Source organism: Entelurus aequoreus, linkage group LG10, assembly GCF_033978785.1.
Source record: "Entelurus aequoreus isolate RoL-2023_Sb linkage group LG10, RoL_Eaeq_v1.1, whole genome shotgun sequence".
Taxonomy (NCBI): domain Eukaryota; kingdom Metazoa; phylum Chordata; class Actinopteri; order Syngnathiformes; family Syngnathidae; genus Entelurus; species Entelurus aequoreus.
This window is the reverse complement of record NC_084740.1, coordinates 43113775-43129371: the sequence shown is the minus strand read 5'-3', so window position 1 is coordinate 43129371 and position 15597 is coordinate 43113775. Positions and strand designations below refer to the sequence as shown.

The following is a 15597-nucleotide window of genomic DNA, read 5'->3' as shown; positions in this document are numbered from 1 at the left end:
AATAAAGTTAATTAAATGAATAAATTATTTTTAAATTTGATTTAAGTATGAATGAAACTAAATATATGGAAAAAAAACTAAAAATAATCAAATGAATTAATTTTGTAATTTGACTACATTTTATAATTGTTTGTGCCATAGTTAAATAAAGTTAATTAAATTAAAGTTTTTTTAAATACATTTAATTTTTAACAAAACAAAATATATGAAAAAAATTATAAAGTTAATTAATTTTGTAATTTGACTAAATTGTATAATTGTTTGTGCCATAGTTAAATAGTTAATTAAATCGTTTTTTTTAAATACATTTAATTTTGAACAAAACAAAATATATGAAAAAAATTATAAAATTAATTTTGTAATTTGACAACATTTTGTAATTGTTTGTGCCATAGTTAAATAAAGTTAATCAAATAGTTTTTTTAAATACATTTAATTTTGGAAAAAAAAAACTATAGGAAAAAAATATTAAAATAATAAAATGAATTAATTTTGTGATTTGACAAAATTTTATAATCGTTTGTGCCATAATTAAATAAAGTTAATTAAATTAATAAATAGATAAAAATATGTATTTTTTAATCTGAACAAAACAAAATGTATGAAAAAAATCTAAAAATAATAAACTGAATTAATTTTGCAATTTGACTAAATGTTATAATTGTTTGTACCATAGTTAGTTAGTTAATACATTTTTTTTTAATAAATGTAATTTTGAATACAACAAAATATATATAAAAAAAATACAAATAATAAAATTAACTAATTTTGTGATTTGACAAAATTGTATAATTGTTTGTGCATTAGTTAAGTAAAGTTAATTAAATAACTTTTTTTTTAATAAAGTAAAATCTGAACAAAACGTGAAAAAAAAGTAAAAATAAATTGAATAGATTTTGTAATTTGACTACATTTTATAATTGTGCCACATTTAAGTAAAGTTAATTAAATTAATATATTTTTAAAATAAATCTAAATCTGAACAAAACTAAATATATTAAAAAAATCTAAAAATAATCATATTAATTGATTTTGTAATTTGACTAAATTTTATAATTTGTTGTGCCATAGTTAAATTAGGTTAATTTAATTAATAAATGCTTTTTATTGAAATACATTTGTTATAATTATATTGTTAAATTTGTAATAATGTTAAAACACAATATATGAAAAAAATCCCAAAATAACATTGATTTTGTAATTTGAAAATGAAATATTCCATGAAAATATTGAACAAAGTCAAATTGGAATGATTTATTAATTAATTAACTTTATATTTGATATGTTTCTTTCTTTTTATCTTATATTTAATAATGGCACAAAAATGTGTTGGGCTTTAAAAAGGTAATATCTCCCTTTAAGATAAAATTGTGATGCTTCAATTAAAATAAAAAAAGCACGTGTAAAAGCAGAGCAGTGTATAAAATAAAATAAATTAACTCTCCCCCAATACTCATACAAAACAAAAAGTTTGTTAACAAAACAAGATAATTGTGCTGCTTTATTTGCAATAAATATTCTAATGTCAAGCATGTGCCAGGTACATTTGGAACTTCAAACAGCTGCCGTTGACACCTTGAAACACACGTCCAATGTACACAATATACAACGTGGTGTAAATACACGACATACAACGTGGTGTATGTTCATGTACACAATATACAACATGGCGTATGTTCATGTACACAATATACAACATGGTGTATGTTCATGTACACAACATACAACATGGTGTATCTACACAACATACAACATGGTGTAAGTAGACAACATGCAGCAAATGAAGGCACTTTTCTGGGGCAAAGCCTTCATTTGCTGCAGGAGTGACAGAGAAAGGAGCGCTGATAGAAGCTGCCAAAAACTTTAGGACCACGCTGGAAAAAACACAAAATGACCTGAAAAGGCATCATTTTGCAAAACTACATTTGTCGCAATATGAGGGAATCACTTTTTGTGAGGACAAAAGGTTCAATAGGACAAGGCAAACAATTTGGAATTTTATAAAAATAACAAAACTAAGAATTAATTACTAGTTTATGAATTATAAAAAACTAAACTGCATGTGAAGACATTTGACTAAATGTTATAATTGTTTGTGTCATATTTAAATAGTTAATTAAATTAATACATGTTTTTAAAATACCATAATAAAGTTAATTATATTAATAAATTATTTTACACATTTATACATTTAAATTTGAACAAAACTAAATATATGAAAAAAATATAAAAATAATAAAATTGATTTTTGTAATTTGACAAAATTGTATAATTGTTTTTGCCATAATTAAATAAAGTTAATTAAATTAATACATTATTTTTTAAATACATTCAAATATGAAAAAAAAACGAAAATCTAAAAATAATAAAATGAATTGATTTTGTAATTATAGAATTATATTGCCTAATTATAGAATAAAAAAATAACTTTATGAGAGCAAAAAAAACATTTTGACAAAGTCATAATGTGGCAAAAAAAAGATGTAATTTTAATACAATTTCAAATTTAATGGGAATACTTGTATTACCACAAAACAGATAATTTAATGACAATAAATGTAAAGTGTTACTAGGAATAAACACTGTAGTAGTATTTATATATATTTAGTCATTTAATAGTGATTTTATGGGAATACATTCATTATTTTAATTATGAGACGTTACATAAAATATATTTGATTTTCATGAGAATAACTGAAAATGTCAAAAAGTAAATAATAAAAATTCTGATAAAGTCATAATGTGGCAAAAAAAAATAGAAACAAAACAAGAGAAAAATATTCTAAAAATAATTAAAATGTGTTTTTTTTATTTTAATAACATTTCAAATGTAATGGGAATATTCGTATTATCACAAAACAGATCATTTCATGACAATAACTATAAAGTGTTACTAGGAATAAATACTGTAGTAGTATTTGTGTATAACAGTGATTTTAATGGAATTACATTAATCATCTTAATTATGAGATGTTACATAAAAATATATTTGATTTTCATGAGAATAACTGAAATTGTGAGAAAGTAAATAATACGAATAAATAGTTTTGTGACAAAGTCATGATGGGGCAAAAAAGATAGAACAAAACAGAAAAATATTGCCAAAAAAAAATACAATTTCAGATTTAATGGGAATATTCGTATTATCACAAAACAGATAATTTCATGACAATACATGTCAAGTGTAACTAGGAATAAATACTGGAGTATTTGTGTATAACAGTTATTTTATGGGAATACATTCATTATTTTAATTATGAGATGTTACATAAAAATATATTTGATTTTCATGAGAATAACTGAAATTGTCAGAAAGTAAATACTAAAATACATAATTTTCTGACAAAGTCAAAATGTGGCAAAAATAATAATTAAAAATGCGAAAGATTTTTAGGAGAATTGAGTCAAAACAAAAATTCGAAATAAATGAAAAAAGTCTCATGATCACAAAATAAATCATAATTTTCTGACAATACATTTGTAAAATTTTAAGACGGCGCTCATAAATTTCACAGATGAAAAAAAAAATCTGGTGTACTTTCCAGCGTGGCCTCTGCGGTTGCTGTAATGAAAAGGTGCATGCACTATGGCTCCAGAAACACGTCCAAGGTGGACGTTTCAGGCCTGTGGTGGATGTTCTTGGCCAGGCCCACTCATCCTAAATAATGTGTGTGTGTGTGTGTGCGTGTGTGTGGACTACTTCCTGGTTGCTACTGCAGGTAGCGGTACACCTTGAAACAGTGGTTCCCAGAGTCGGCCACGGCCACGTGACCGTCGGAGGTGAGGGCCAAGCCTTGGGGGCCGTACAGGGGGTCCGCCGACGTGTTGATGTACGACAGGAAGGAGCCCGAGCTGTCGAACACCTGCGCCACAGACCACACGACACGGGGGGGGGGGGGTCAGTGGACGGGGTTCAAACACCAAAATACATTGGTCTGTTCCAGGGTCAAGCTGTGAAAGCTTCAAGTCAGATTGTGACATACAAGTGTAGACAAAAGTTCATAGAAAATGTAGAAATAAATACTTTTCATGACAAATGTGCTGGAGAGGTCAGTCTCTTCACACATGTTATTCCTATGATCATATATACGTTCTATACTGAACACCTTTCTCCTACATTGCTGTGAGTTCCATTTTAAATTCTACAGTTATCACAAATGTGATCTTTATTATTACTGTATATTTTTTATTAATTACACGTCTTTTTGTCATTTATTAAAACTTTTCTACAGCTTAGTTCTCACAATTGTTAAATTGTTCCCATAATGAAACTTGTTTTCACAACTTTAAGAATTTTAACTGTTTCTAAAAGAATGACTTCATTCAGTAATATTATTTACAAGTATTCAATTTATCATAATATTATTTATATACTGTATTTATTTTATTTTATTTTTTTGTAACCTAATACATTCAAGTAGTTTACTACCCAATTTCTCATAATATTATGTATATAATGTATTTATTTTATACTTATTTTCAAAGTTGTATTTATTTTTGATAACGTCATCTAACTTTTGTCTCGTAATCGCACATTGTTTTTCTTGTAAAATTAAGATTTTATATCAACACGACGACTAAGTAAAAAAAACAACTTTACATGTATTTTAATAAAAAAATATTTGGAAAAAAATATGAGTTTTGTTTCGCAACTTTACGTTTTTATGGATCATTCTTTTTGTAGACTTTAAAATCCATCCATCCATTTTCTACCGCTTGTCCCTTTCAGAGTCGCGGGGGGTGCTAGGGCCCGAATGCAGCTGAGACTTTAAAATCTTTATTTTTAATTTGTATGTATTTCCAAATGTACGGAGCCCCTAAAGCAGGGGTCACCAACCTTTTTGAAACCAAGGGCTACTTCTTGGGTACTGATTACTGGGAAGGGCTACCAGTTAAATACACACTTAAATAAATTGCCAGAAGTATCCAATTTGCTCAATTTACCTTTAACTCTGTTATTATTAATAATTAATGATATTTATCTTTGTGGAAACACTGATCATCTTAATGATTTATCACAATAAATATATATAGAAACAGATAAATATCAATATGCAACACTTTATTTTTATATTTTCTCTAAGTGCACATTTTTCAAATTGAACATTTTCAAATGATCACTTCTAAGACAGTCTTGTGAAATCACAATATCCCATTTTAACTAGCTAGCCACTAACATTTTTTTAACAAATCATGAATTACTTTGCACCATGTTTGTACAAATAATAACTCATGTAAAATACAAAAGTAAACTCTCAAATTTTTAAATCATGTCACACTTTGAACTGGACACCAAATCTGTTATCTGTTTCTTTGTCAGTTAGTGGGAAGCCTGGCATTGCATGCTGTTAACTAGTGTGTTGTACTCTGGTGTGTAACTTGACACTGCAACTCTGAGTGAGTCTTGCAGATGTGCATCAGTGAGGCGTGTTCTGTGTTTGTTCTTGATGAAGTTCATGTCAGAAAAGGCTGATTCACAAAGATAAGATTTTTCCTCATTGTTTGCGGAACCTTCTTAATCTTTTGGACATATTTTCACAGCAATCTGGCCTTAAGCTTAATTATGATAAATGTAAAATGTTAAGGATCGGAAATCTAAAGAGAACGTCCTTTCGAATGGAATGCAAAGTGCCTGTTTTGTGGACAGATGGACCAGTTAACATACTTGGTGTTGTTGTCCCAGAAAATCTGGAAGATCTAGGCTCAGTAAATTATGATTATCGACTAAGAAAGCTGGACAAAATTATGCAATTATGGAAAGGGAAATCCCTAACCTTGTATGGTAAAATGTCTATTGCCAACTCGTTAATTATTCCTCAATTTATTTATTTGTTTTTGTCATTACCAGCTCCATCACAAAACTTTTTTAAGATTTATGAGCGGAGGGTCTTCGATTTTGTCTGGAACGGCAAACCAGAAAAGATTAAAAGAAAGGTTTTGTACAAAGAGTATGAATATGGGGGCTGGAACTTCTCAACCTTGAAGCTATGTGTCTGTCTTTAAAAGCATCAATTGTTCCAAAGATGTATTTAAACATTGAGTGGTACACAAATGTCCTGTTGGACAAAAAACATGTACTGTATCAAAAGAAATTGTATCCTTTTTTACAAGTGATCCCCTCCCAGAGAGTCTGCTGGGAAACATGGCGGGGTTCATAAAGGAAACAATCCACTCATAGTGGTGTTTTCAATTTTATGTGCCAGAAAAAAGAGACGATATTTTGCAGCAGTTAATATGGATGAACTCTAATATTGTAATAGATGGAAAGCCTTTCTTTTGGAAAAATGTGTTTGAAAGAGGAATCATTTTTGTCAATGATATTATCAATGAGAATGGTAAAATTATGAAGTATAATGAATTTAGAGCAGGGGTGGGCAATTAATTTTCACCGGGGGCCGCATAAGCAACCCGAGCACTGCTGGAGGGCCACACGACAATATTTCAATTAAATTTTGCTCAATATTATTTTTGATATACCATAAGATAAATAATAATGATGATAATAATGAATAATAATAATAATAATAATAATTTCATTTAACCTAACTTAACTTTATACAAAAGCAGATTGCTTTTTAAGGTCACTTTATCCTGCATTATCCAACATTTTTCCCCATCAGATTTGGACAACCATCTGTTGTTAAAAATAGTTTTTAATCATATCTATTCTATATTGTTTTTTATATTGGTTTTATATGTAATTGTTTTTTTGTTTTTATTCAGTCATTGGTGGAGCTAAGGATAATATTTGAATATTGTTTGTAATATGGTTGTGCAGCACTTTGGAAACATTTTGTTGTTTAAATGTGCTATATAAATAAAGTGGATTGGATTGTCACACCTGCCAGCTTGTCCCAACACGCATTTACCTCTGTGAACAAGTCATTACCTGTGGTTGTCTCTTTAATTGACTGCATCAGAGCTCTCATCCAAAGTTAGCGAAAAACAGTCCATGTCTCCGGGCATTATCAGCGCAACAAAGTCCAATAAGCACTCCTTAATAAACTCTCCGTCAGAAAACGCCTTACTTTTTCTGGCGCTTTTGTGAGAAATGACGAAACTTGTCCTGACGGCTGCATCTCTGGGGGTGTGAAATATGGCACAAAGTCCTTGTTGGGTTTGCAGTTTTACCATCAACGCATCAGCCTCCCTTGCGCGCGCTTCATCAGACACATCCCGGTATTTTCCCTCGTGTTTCTTCGTGTAGTGGCGATTAAAATGATATTTAAACACAGCAACCTGTGTACCACACATTAAGCACACGGCTTTACCATTAATTTATGTAAAGAAATACTTGGCAGTCCATCTCTTGTTGGAAACACGCCATTCCTCATCAACTTTTCTTTTTTTAGCGTCTCATCACTTGTCTCTATGCACCTTCCCTCACAGGTTCCCTCCGGACATACGGCATAAATAACACATTTCAAAATAAAAGCAGCACAGTTGTATTGCGCGCACGACATAGATGTTTTTTAAACTTTATTTTGTAATTTGTAATTGCGCCGTTCAATTCACTCACAATCGCACACGCGCATACGTCCACACGGAAGTAATACAAATAACGCTTTTCAAAACAAAAGCAGCACTGTTGTATTGCACACTCGACATAGATACTTTTTTAAATTTATTTTGTAATTTATGATTGGCCTCACGCGGGCCGGACAGGGATGCGCAAAGGGCCGGATGCGGCCCGCGGGCCGTACAATGCCCAGGTCTGATTTAGAGCTATGTATGGTGATGCTTGCTCAAGCTTTTCATTTTATCAACTAACTGGAGTAATTGGGAAAAGATGGAAACAAACAGAGGTGGGACCAAGTCATTGCTTTGCAAGTCACAAGTAAGTCTCAAGTCTTTGCCCTCAAGTCTCGAGTCAAGTCCCGAGTCAAGACAGGCAAGTCCTGAGTCAAGTCTAAAGTCAAGACTGGAAAGTCTCAAGTCGAGTCCCAAGTCCTGCATTTTGAGTTTCGAGTCCTTTCAAGTCCTTTTAACCACAGACTAATATTTTTACACAGATTGTGTATGCTTTTAAAACGCTGTATTTATTAATTAAAACAAGTGCATTTGAAATTGCAGGAAAAAAAATAGTGCTGACATTGCAATTCATAATAGCACTTTTAACCAGTCATTTTAATAGTTTAAACAATTTTAAACATTTAACTCATTCCTTTACAGAATAAACACATTTGCAAAAACAAACATTAACATACTATTGGTTGTATTTTATGAAAATAATATTACCACAGAGTTGAGAAGGAGCAAAGATCTTCAATATTTGTATGTGAAAATCACAAATAAATCTTCTGGGGGAGGATGACGCCCCTACAGGGGTTTGGTTTACAAACTTTCAGCCCCACCTAAAACAAAATTCACCAGCCGCCACTGATTATGATGCATTCTCATTTTAGGCAAAATATAAGACAATACTTTCTTAACAGTATAATTGTAACCAGGAATAAGTCTTCAAGTAACAATATTCAAATACTAACATTGTTGGGTAAAACAGCATTTGGTTTTATTCTGAATGTAGTGAAACAAATTGGTGGTTTTAGCTGGTATAATGACTTTCAGGTGTTTATATATGTTTAAGTATTTGGCAGACGCTTTGATCCAAAGCGACATACATAAAAAATACATACATAACAATCACTGTAAACATGATCATTTAAGGGAAGAATGTAATACAAAATATCAATACAAAGTGTCAAGACAGAATAAACTCTCTGCTGCTGCAGCAACAGAGATACAGTCTATAGGTCCCTAAGATATATAGATATCTAATGTATTCATACATTGTTTATGTAGGATATACGCATGTATATATAACCTAATCATATTGTTTCTTCAATTTAAAAATAGTTTACCGTTTTTTCCCCCTTCTCTGGGATTATATTCCCAGTTTTGATCTCGGACGTCTGGTCACTTATAGCGTATAAGAATATTATATTACTGTTAAGCAAACTATGAATAATAAAACTCGCCAAAACATGTGTCCGTTATCATAGCTACACGTATGACAAAAAAACACGTGAAAATCAGTGGTATTCAGTGAGGTAAAATGAATTAAATGCGCTGACAGTTCATTGCTCCTGCCAAATGAATTGCACTGAGTGGAGCAGATCACCACTCCAAGATGGCGGCCCCGCGCCTCGTCTGCGCTAGTAGGCAGTAGCGCTCGATGCTGCGTACCCTTAGAACATGTCTATGGTTATAACGTTAGCAGTGAGTTTACAGCCTCACTGATTTAACTACACAGCAAATAAAAGTCATGTTACTTAGCCAATAAACGTTAGCTTACATTCAAAACTTACCCTTCTTTGTGCAACTTCAAATGTCGAACGAAGTTGGAAATTGTTGCGTCTCCGTCTGTAATATTCGAACTGCGTGATTTGCATACGCAATTCGTTTTTTGTTGACCAAGTCGTAGTTTTTATACCCGAACGAAACCAACTTTGGCATAATTGTTTCTCTCTGCCGCATTGTTTGACAACTCTTGTTCGGTGGTTGTCCTGCAATCTGATTGGATGAATGCTGTGTGATGAAAACAACGTATAACTAATTTGATTGGCTGTTGTACTGACAGCGCACCAGCTGACAAGCAGCACACACGCTGATAGACAGACAGACACGTACAAAATGAAAGATACGGAGCGCTCCCAAATAACTTTTTAAGCTTTGGGTTTTGGGGAAAGTAGCAAGTCATGTCAAGTCAAAAGGCTCAAGTCCAAGTGAAGTCACAAGTCATTGATGTTAAAGTCTAAGTCGAGTTGCAAGTCTCTTTACATTTTGTCAAGTCGAGTCTAAAGTCATCAAATTCATGACTCGAGTCTGACTCGAGTCCAAGTCATGTGACTCGAGTCCACACCTCTGGAAACAAATAATTAATTATGGAACTACTAAATTATTAGTTTGTAAACCTCTAATAAGAAATTCTAGTTGGCAAAAAGGAACTAAAATAAATAGAAAAAGATATAATTTTTATTTAATAAAGAAATCTTTGAAGGCTGCCTCATACAACACAAATGGAAAATGGGAGGACTTTTTTGACTGCCCGTTGCCATGGGATGCCATATTCAAACTAATCTATAAAACCACTATCGATGTGCAAAATCGTTATTTTCAAATAAAAATTATTTATAACTTCTTACCCACAGGGAAAATGTTAAAATTATGGAATATGACAGAGTCAGATGATTGCCGATTTTGTTGTCAGGAGCCTGAATCCACCCTGCATTTGTTTTGGTATTGTCATATTGTGTCTTTGTTTTGGGTGGAAGTTGAAAAAATGTGTTTAAGGATTGGTTTGTTTATGAAACTTAATGTGGTTTCTGTTATTTTAGGAGAGTTCATTGACAATCCTGATTTAGTCAATTTAATTATAGTACTCTGTAAAATGTTTATTTTTAAGGCCAAAAACAGATATTCACTTAGTATTACTTTCTTTAAAACATTTATTCAGTATTTTCTAACTTTAGAAAGTTACATGGTAGAAAACGATAATGATGCCAAAAAACATTAAAAAAAAAGATGAGAAGTCCTCAAAGGCTTATTTTGAAAGTATAATTATGTTTATAGATTATATGATATCTGTTGTTGTGTTCCCTAATTTGAGTGACCTGGACATAATCTGGACTGTACATAAATGCTTATTTTGAAAATTTAATTTTGTTTATAAATTATATGCAATCTGTTGTGTTCCCTAATTTTTTTCTGTGTACATGAATGAAAGTGTGTGTTGCTGAGTCCGACTTGGACATTATCTGGACTGGGCCTGGTTTAAAAAACCCTTTAAACAAATCTAATTTCATTGACAACCTGGTCTGTTGAAGATAAGGCCCTTTTTTTAAAAATAAAATAAAATAAGATAAATAAATAAAAAACATTTTCTTGGATAAAAAAGCAAGTAAAACAATATAAAAATAATTACATAAAAAATAGTAATTAATGAAAATGTTAGTGGACCAGCAGCCTATACAATCATGTGTGCTTCAGGGACTGTGTCCCTTGCAGATGTGTTGTCTATGTTGTGGGAACCAGAATATTGGTAGCAGAAAGAAATAACCCCTTTTGTGTGAGTGGGTGTGGATGAGTGTGCATGGGGGGGTTGTTTGGGTTGATGCACTGATTGAAAGTGTATCTTGTGTTTTTTCTATGTAGATTTACTTTAAAAAAATAAAAAATAAAAAATTTAATTTTTTTTTTTTTAGAACAGGCCCGCGGGCGACTCATCTGGTCCTTACGGGCGACCTGGTGCCCGCGGGCACCGCGTTGGTGACCCCTGCCCTAAAGGGACATGGGGGAATTTATTTTTTTTATTTTTTATTTTTTAATTTTTTTTAGACATGTATCTCGTGCGCACGAGAAACTATCTCTTGCGCAGGAGGAACTGTCTCGTGCGCACAAGAAACTTTTTATAAAGTTATAAAAAATAAATTAAAAAATTTTTTTTTTTAAATTTATTTATTTTTTTAGACATGTATCTCTTGCGCAACAGATAGTTTCTCGTGCGCACAAGATAGTTTCTCGTGTGCATGAGATACATGTCTAAAAAAAAAATAAAAAAATCTAAAAATGTTTTTTTCCCCCATGTCCCTTTAGGGGCTCCGTACAAATGTTTATAAATGTTGACAAGAACGTTTATAAATGTTCATATTTATAATATTTTTTATACATGTTAATGTTTGAAGATGTTTTTGACAAATGTTAATGTTTATAAATGTTGCCAAGAATGTTTATAAATGTTGACAAAAATGTGGGGGAAATTTTTTTTTTTTATATATATATATATATATATATTTTTTTTAGACATGTCTAAAAAAAATTAAAATGATAAAAATATATATGTATATTTTTATAACTTTATAAAAAGTTTCTCGTGCGCACAAGATACATGTCTAAATAAAAAAACAAAACAAAAAAAAAATGTAAAAAAAAAAAAAAAATTCCCCCATATCCCTTTAGGGGCTCCGTACATTTGGAAATAAATACAAATAAAAAATAAAGATTTTAAAGTTTCAGTTGCATTCGGGCCCTAGCACCCCCCCCCCCCTCCCCCCCCGCGACTCTGAAAGGGACAAGCGGTAGGAAATGTATGGATGGATTTCAAAGTCTACAAAAAGAATGATCCATAAAAACGTAAAGTTGCGACACAAAACTCATATTTTTTTCAAAATATTTTTTTACTAAAATACATGTAAAAAAAAATTTTTTACTCCGTACAAATGTGTTTTTCCTGGAAAATAATTTTTTTAATGCAACCTTTATTTTGTAATAATGTCCTTTTTGAGTTGTTTCAAATTAAAATGTTATATGCAAAATGTGATTCATAATTTATTGTATTAATTATAATTTACTCATAATTGCGACTACTTTCACATAACCTAATGAATTTTCGACCCCAAAAAATCCCAACTTGACGTTGTGGGTGTGTGGTGAACAACGTACAGGAAGTAGCGAGGTGGGCACGGCGCTCACCTGAATGCGACTGTTGCCCCAGTCGGCCACGATGATGTTGCCGTTGGAGTCCGCAGCCACGCCCGTCGGAGCGTTGAACTGTCCGTTGCCTTCGCCGTGAGAGCCGAACTTAAAGAGGAACTCGCCGTCTGCGTTGTACACCTGCAAGCGTTTGAAGAGCAGAAAAGGTTGGCCAAGGCGGAGGCAGAGAAGGCGACCATGTGACCTCATCACCTTGACCGAATGGTTGTGGAAGTCCGTGACCACTATTTCATTCTTGTTGTTGACGGCCACAAAGTGAGGACCTGAAGCACACAAACAGGAAGACTCAACACAGGAAGTACTACTATTTTGAAAAGACAGGAAGTGAACATTGTTGACATACTGAAGGCCGGTCCAGATTTACTGAGCTTTTGTTCCAACGCAACGTTTGCACCGCTTTTTTCTAGAAGGAAACGGAAAGAAAGACAAAACATTCAAATGTGCTCCATAAATATATTTTATAAATAACAATAAGAATGCTTACACATTTTAATATTCATGAATGTTAAGAAGAATGTTTATAAACGTTAATTAGAATGTTCATGAATGTTATTCATGTAAATAAGAATGTTCAAAATGTTAGGAATGTTAATAAGAATGTTATGTTAAGAATGTTCATAAATGTTAATGTATATAAATGTTAGGAAGAATGCTTATACATATTAATAAGAATGTTCATAAATGTTAATGTCCATAAATGTTAATAAAGTGGCCTTGCGGTTAGAGTGTCCGCCCTGAGATGGGTAGGTTGTGAGTTCAAACCCCGGCCGAGTCATACCAAAGACTATAAAAATGGGAGCAATTACCTCCCTGCTTGGCACTCAGCATCAAGGGTTGGAATTGGGGGTTAAATCACCAAAAATGATTCCCGAGCGCGGCCACTGCTGCTGCTCACTGCTCCCCTCACCTCCCAGGGGGTGAACAAGGGGATGGGTCAAATGCAGAGGACAAATTTCACCACACCTAGTGTGTGTGTGACTATCATTGGTACTTTAACTTTAAACGATGTTTCTAAATGTTAATAGTTTTTATAAATGTTGATAAGAATGCTTACAGATTTTAACATTCATAAATGTCAGTAAGAATGTTTATAAATGTTAACAAGAAAGTTTTTAAAAGTTACTTAGAATATTCATGAAAGTTATTAATGTTAATAAATGTAAAAAATAATATTAATTTTTTTAAATTATGTTCATAAATGTTAATAAGAATGCTTATAAAATGTTAATGTTTAGAAGAATTTCCCTAAATGTTAATGTACATAAATGTTAATAGGAATGTTAACATTTCCATACATTTTAATAAGAAAGCTTATAAATATTAATAGGAATGTTCCTAATTGTTAATTTAAAAAAAAACATAATTATTATTGTATATAATAGTTAGTAAACATTTTCATAATTATTAATGTATATAAAAAAAATATAAATTAAAATGTTAAGATGTTTATAAATGTTATAATGTAAATAAGAATGTTATGTTAAGAATGTTCATAAATGTTAGTAAAAATGTTAAGCTGTTCATAAAAGTGAATAAGAATGCTAAGAAATATTAATAGGAATGTTCCTAAATGTTAATAAGAATGTTCATAAATGTTCATGGAGATAAATGTTAAAAAAATGTTAAAATGTAACGACGTTCCTGAATGTTAGTAAGAATTTTTATAAATGTTGATAAGAATGCTTACAAATTGTAATATTCATAAATGTCAGTAAGAATGTTTATAAATATTAACAAGAACGTTTTTAAAAGTTACTTAGAATGTTCATGAAAGTTATTCATGTATACAAATGTTAATAAGAATGTTAAAAATGTTAAAATGACCATAAATGTTGAGAAGAATGTTTATAAATATTAATAGGAATGTTCCTAAATGTTAATAAGAATGTTCCTAGTTAATAAGAATGTTCATACATTGTAATATTTTTAAATGTTAAGAATGTTCATAAATGTTCATTAGAATGTTCATAAATGTTAATGTTTGTAAGATGTTTTTGACAATTGTTCATGTTTATAAATGTTGACAAGAATGTTTATAAATGTTGACAAAAATGTTTATAAATGTTCATATTTATACATGTTTATAATATTCTTTATACATATTTGTAAGATGTTTTGACAAATGTTAATGTTTATAAATGTTGACAAGAATGTTTATAAATGTTGACAATAAAGATTTTAAAAGTTACTTAGAATATTCATGAAAGTTATTAATGTAAATAAATGTAAAAAATAATATTACATTTGTTTAACTATGTTTATAAATGTTAATAAGAATGCTTATAAAATGTTAATGTTTAGAAGAATTTCCCTAAATGTTAATGTCCATAAATGTTAATAGGAATGTTAACATTTCCATAAATGTTAATAAGAAAGCTTATAAATATTAATAGGAATGTTCCTAATTGTTAATAAAAATGTTCATAATTATTAATGTATATAAATGTTAGTAAAAATGTCCATAATTATTAATGTATATAAATGTTAATTAAAATGTTAAGATGTTTATAAATGTTATAATTTAAATAAGAATGTTATGTAAAGAATGTTCATAAATGTTAGTAAAAATGTTAAGATGTTCAAAAAAGTGAATAAGAATGCTAAGAAATATTAATAGGAATGTTCCTAAATGTTAATAAGAATGTTCATAAATGTTCATGGAGATAAATGTTAATAAAATGTTAAAATGTAACGAAGTTCCTGAATGTTAGTAAGAATTTTTATAAATGTTGATAAGAATGCTTACAAATTGTAATATTCATAAATGTCAGTAAGAATGTTTATAAATATTAACAAGAACGTTTTTAAAAGTTACTTAGAATGTTCATGAAAGTTATTGTTGTATACAAATGTTAATAAGAATGTTAACATTTTTAAAATGACCTTAAATGTTGATAAGAATGTTCATAATATTAATAGGAATGTTCCTAAATGTTAATAAGAATGTTCATAATTATTCATGTATATAAATGTTAATAAGAATGTTAAAAATGTTATGATGTTCCTAAATGTTAATAAGAATGTTCCTAGTTAATAAGAATGTTCATACATTGTAATATTTTTAAATGTTAAGAATGTTCATAAATGTTCATTAGAATGTTCATA

The 15597-nt window shown here is 30.3% G+C and overlaps 1 protein-coding gene across 2 annotated transcripts in view; it reads right to left on the bottom strand.

Moving 5' to 3' along the window:
* Positions 1 to 15597, bottom strand: part of LOC133658651 (tripartite motif-containing protein 3-like) — a 58638-nt gene that overhangs the window by 501 nt on the left and 42540 nt on the right. For both annotated transcript variants that reach the window (XM_062060907.1, XM_062060908.1), the window contains 4 exons: positions 12836 to 12895; positions 12685 to 12755; positions 12472 to 12612; positions 1 to 3863 (listed from right to left, as the gene is read on the bottom strand). The exon at positions 1 to 3863 is cut by the window's left edge. In XM_062060907.1, the coding sequence (XP_061916891.1) occupies positions 3711 to 3863; positions 12472 to 12612; positions 12685 to 12755; positions 12836 to 12895 (425 nt within the window). In that variant the 3' untranslated portion in view covers positions 1 to 3710. The remainder of the gene's footprint in view (positions 3864 to 12471; positions 12613 to 12684; positions 12756 to 12835; positions 12896 to 15597) is intronic.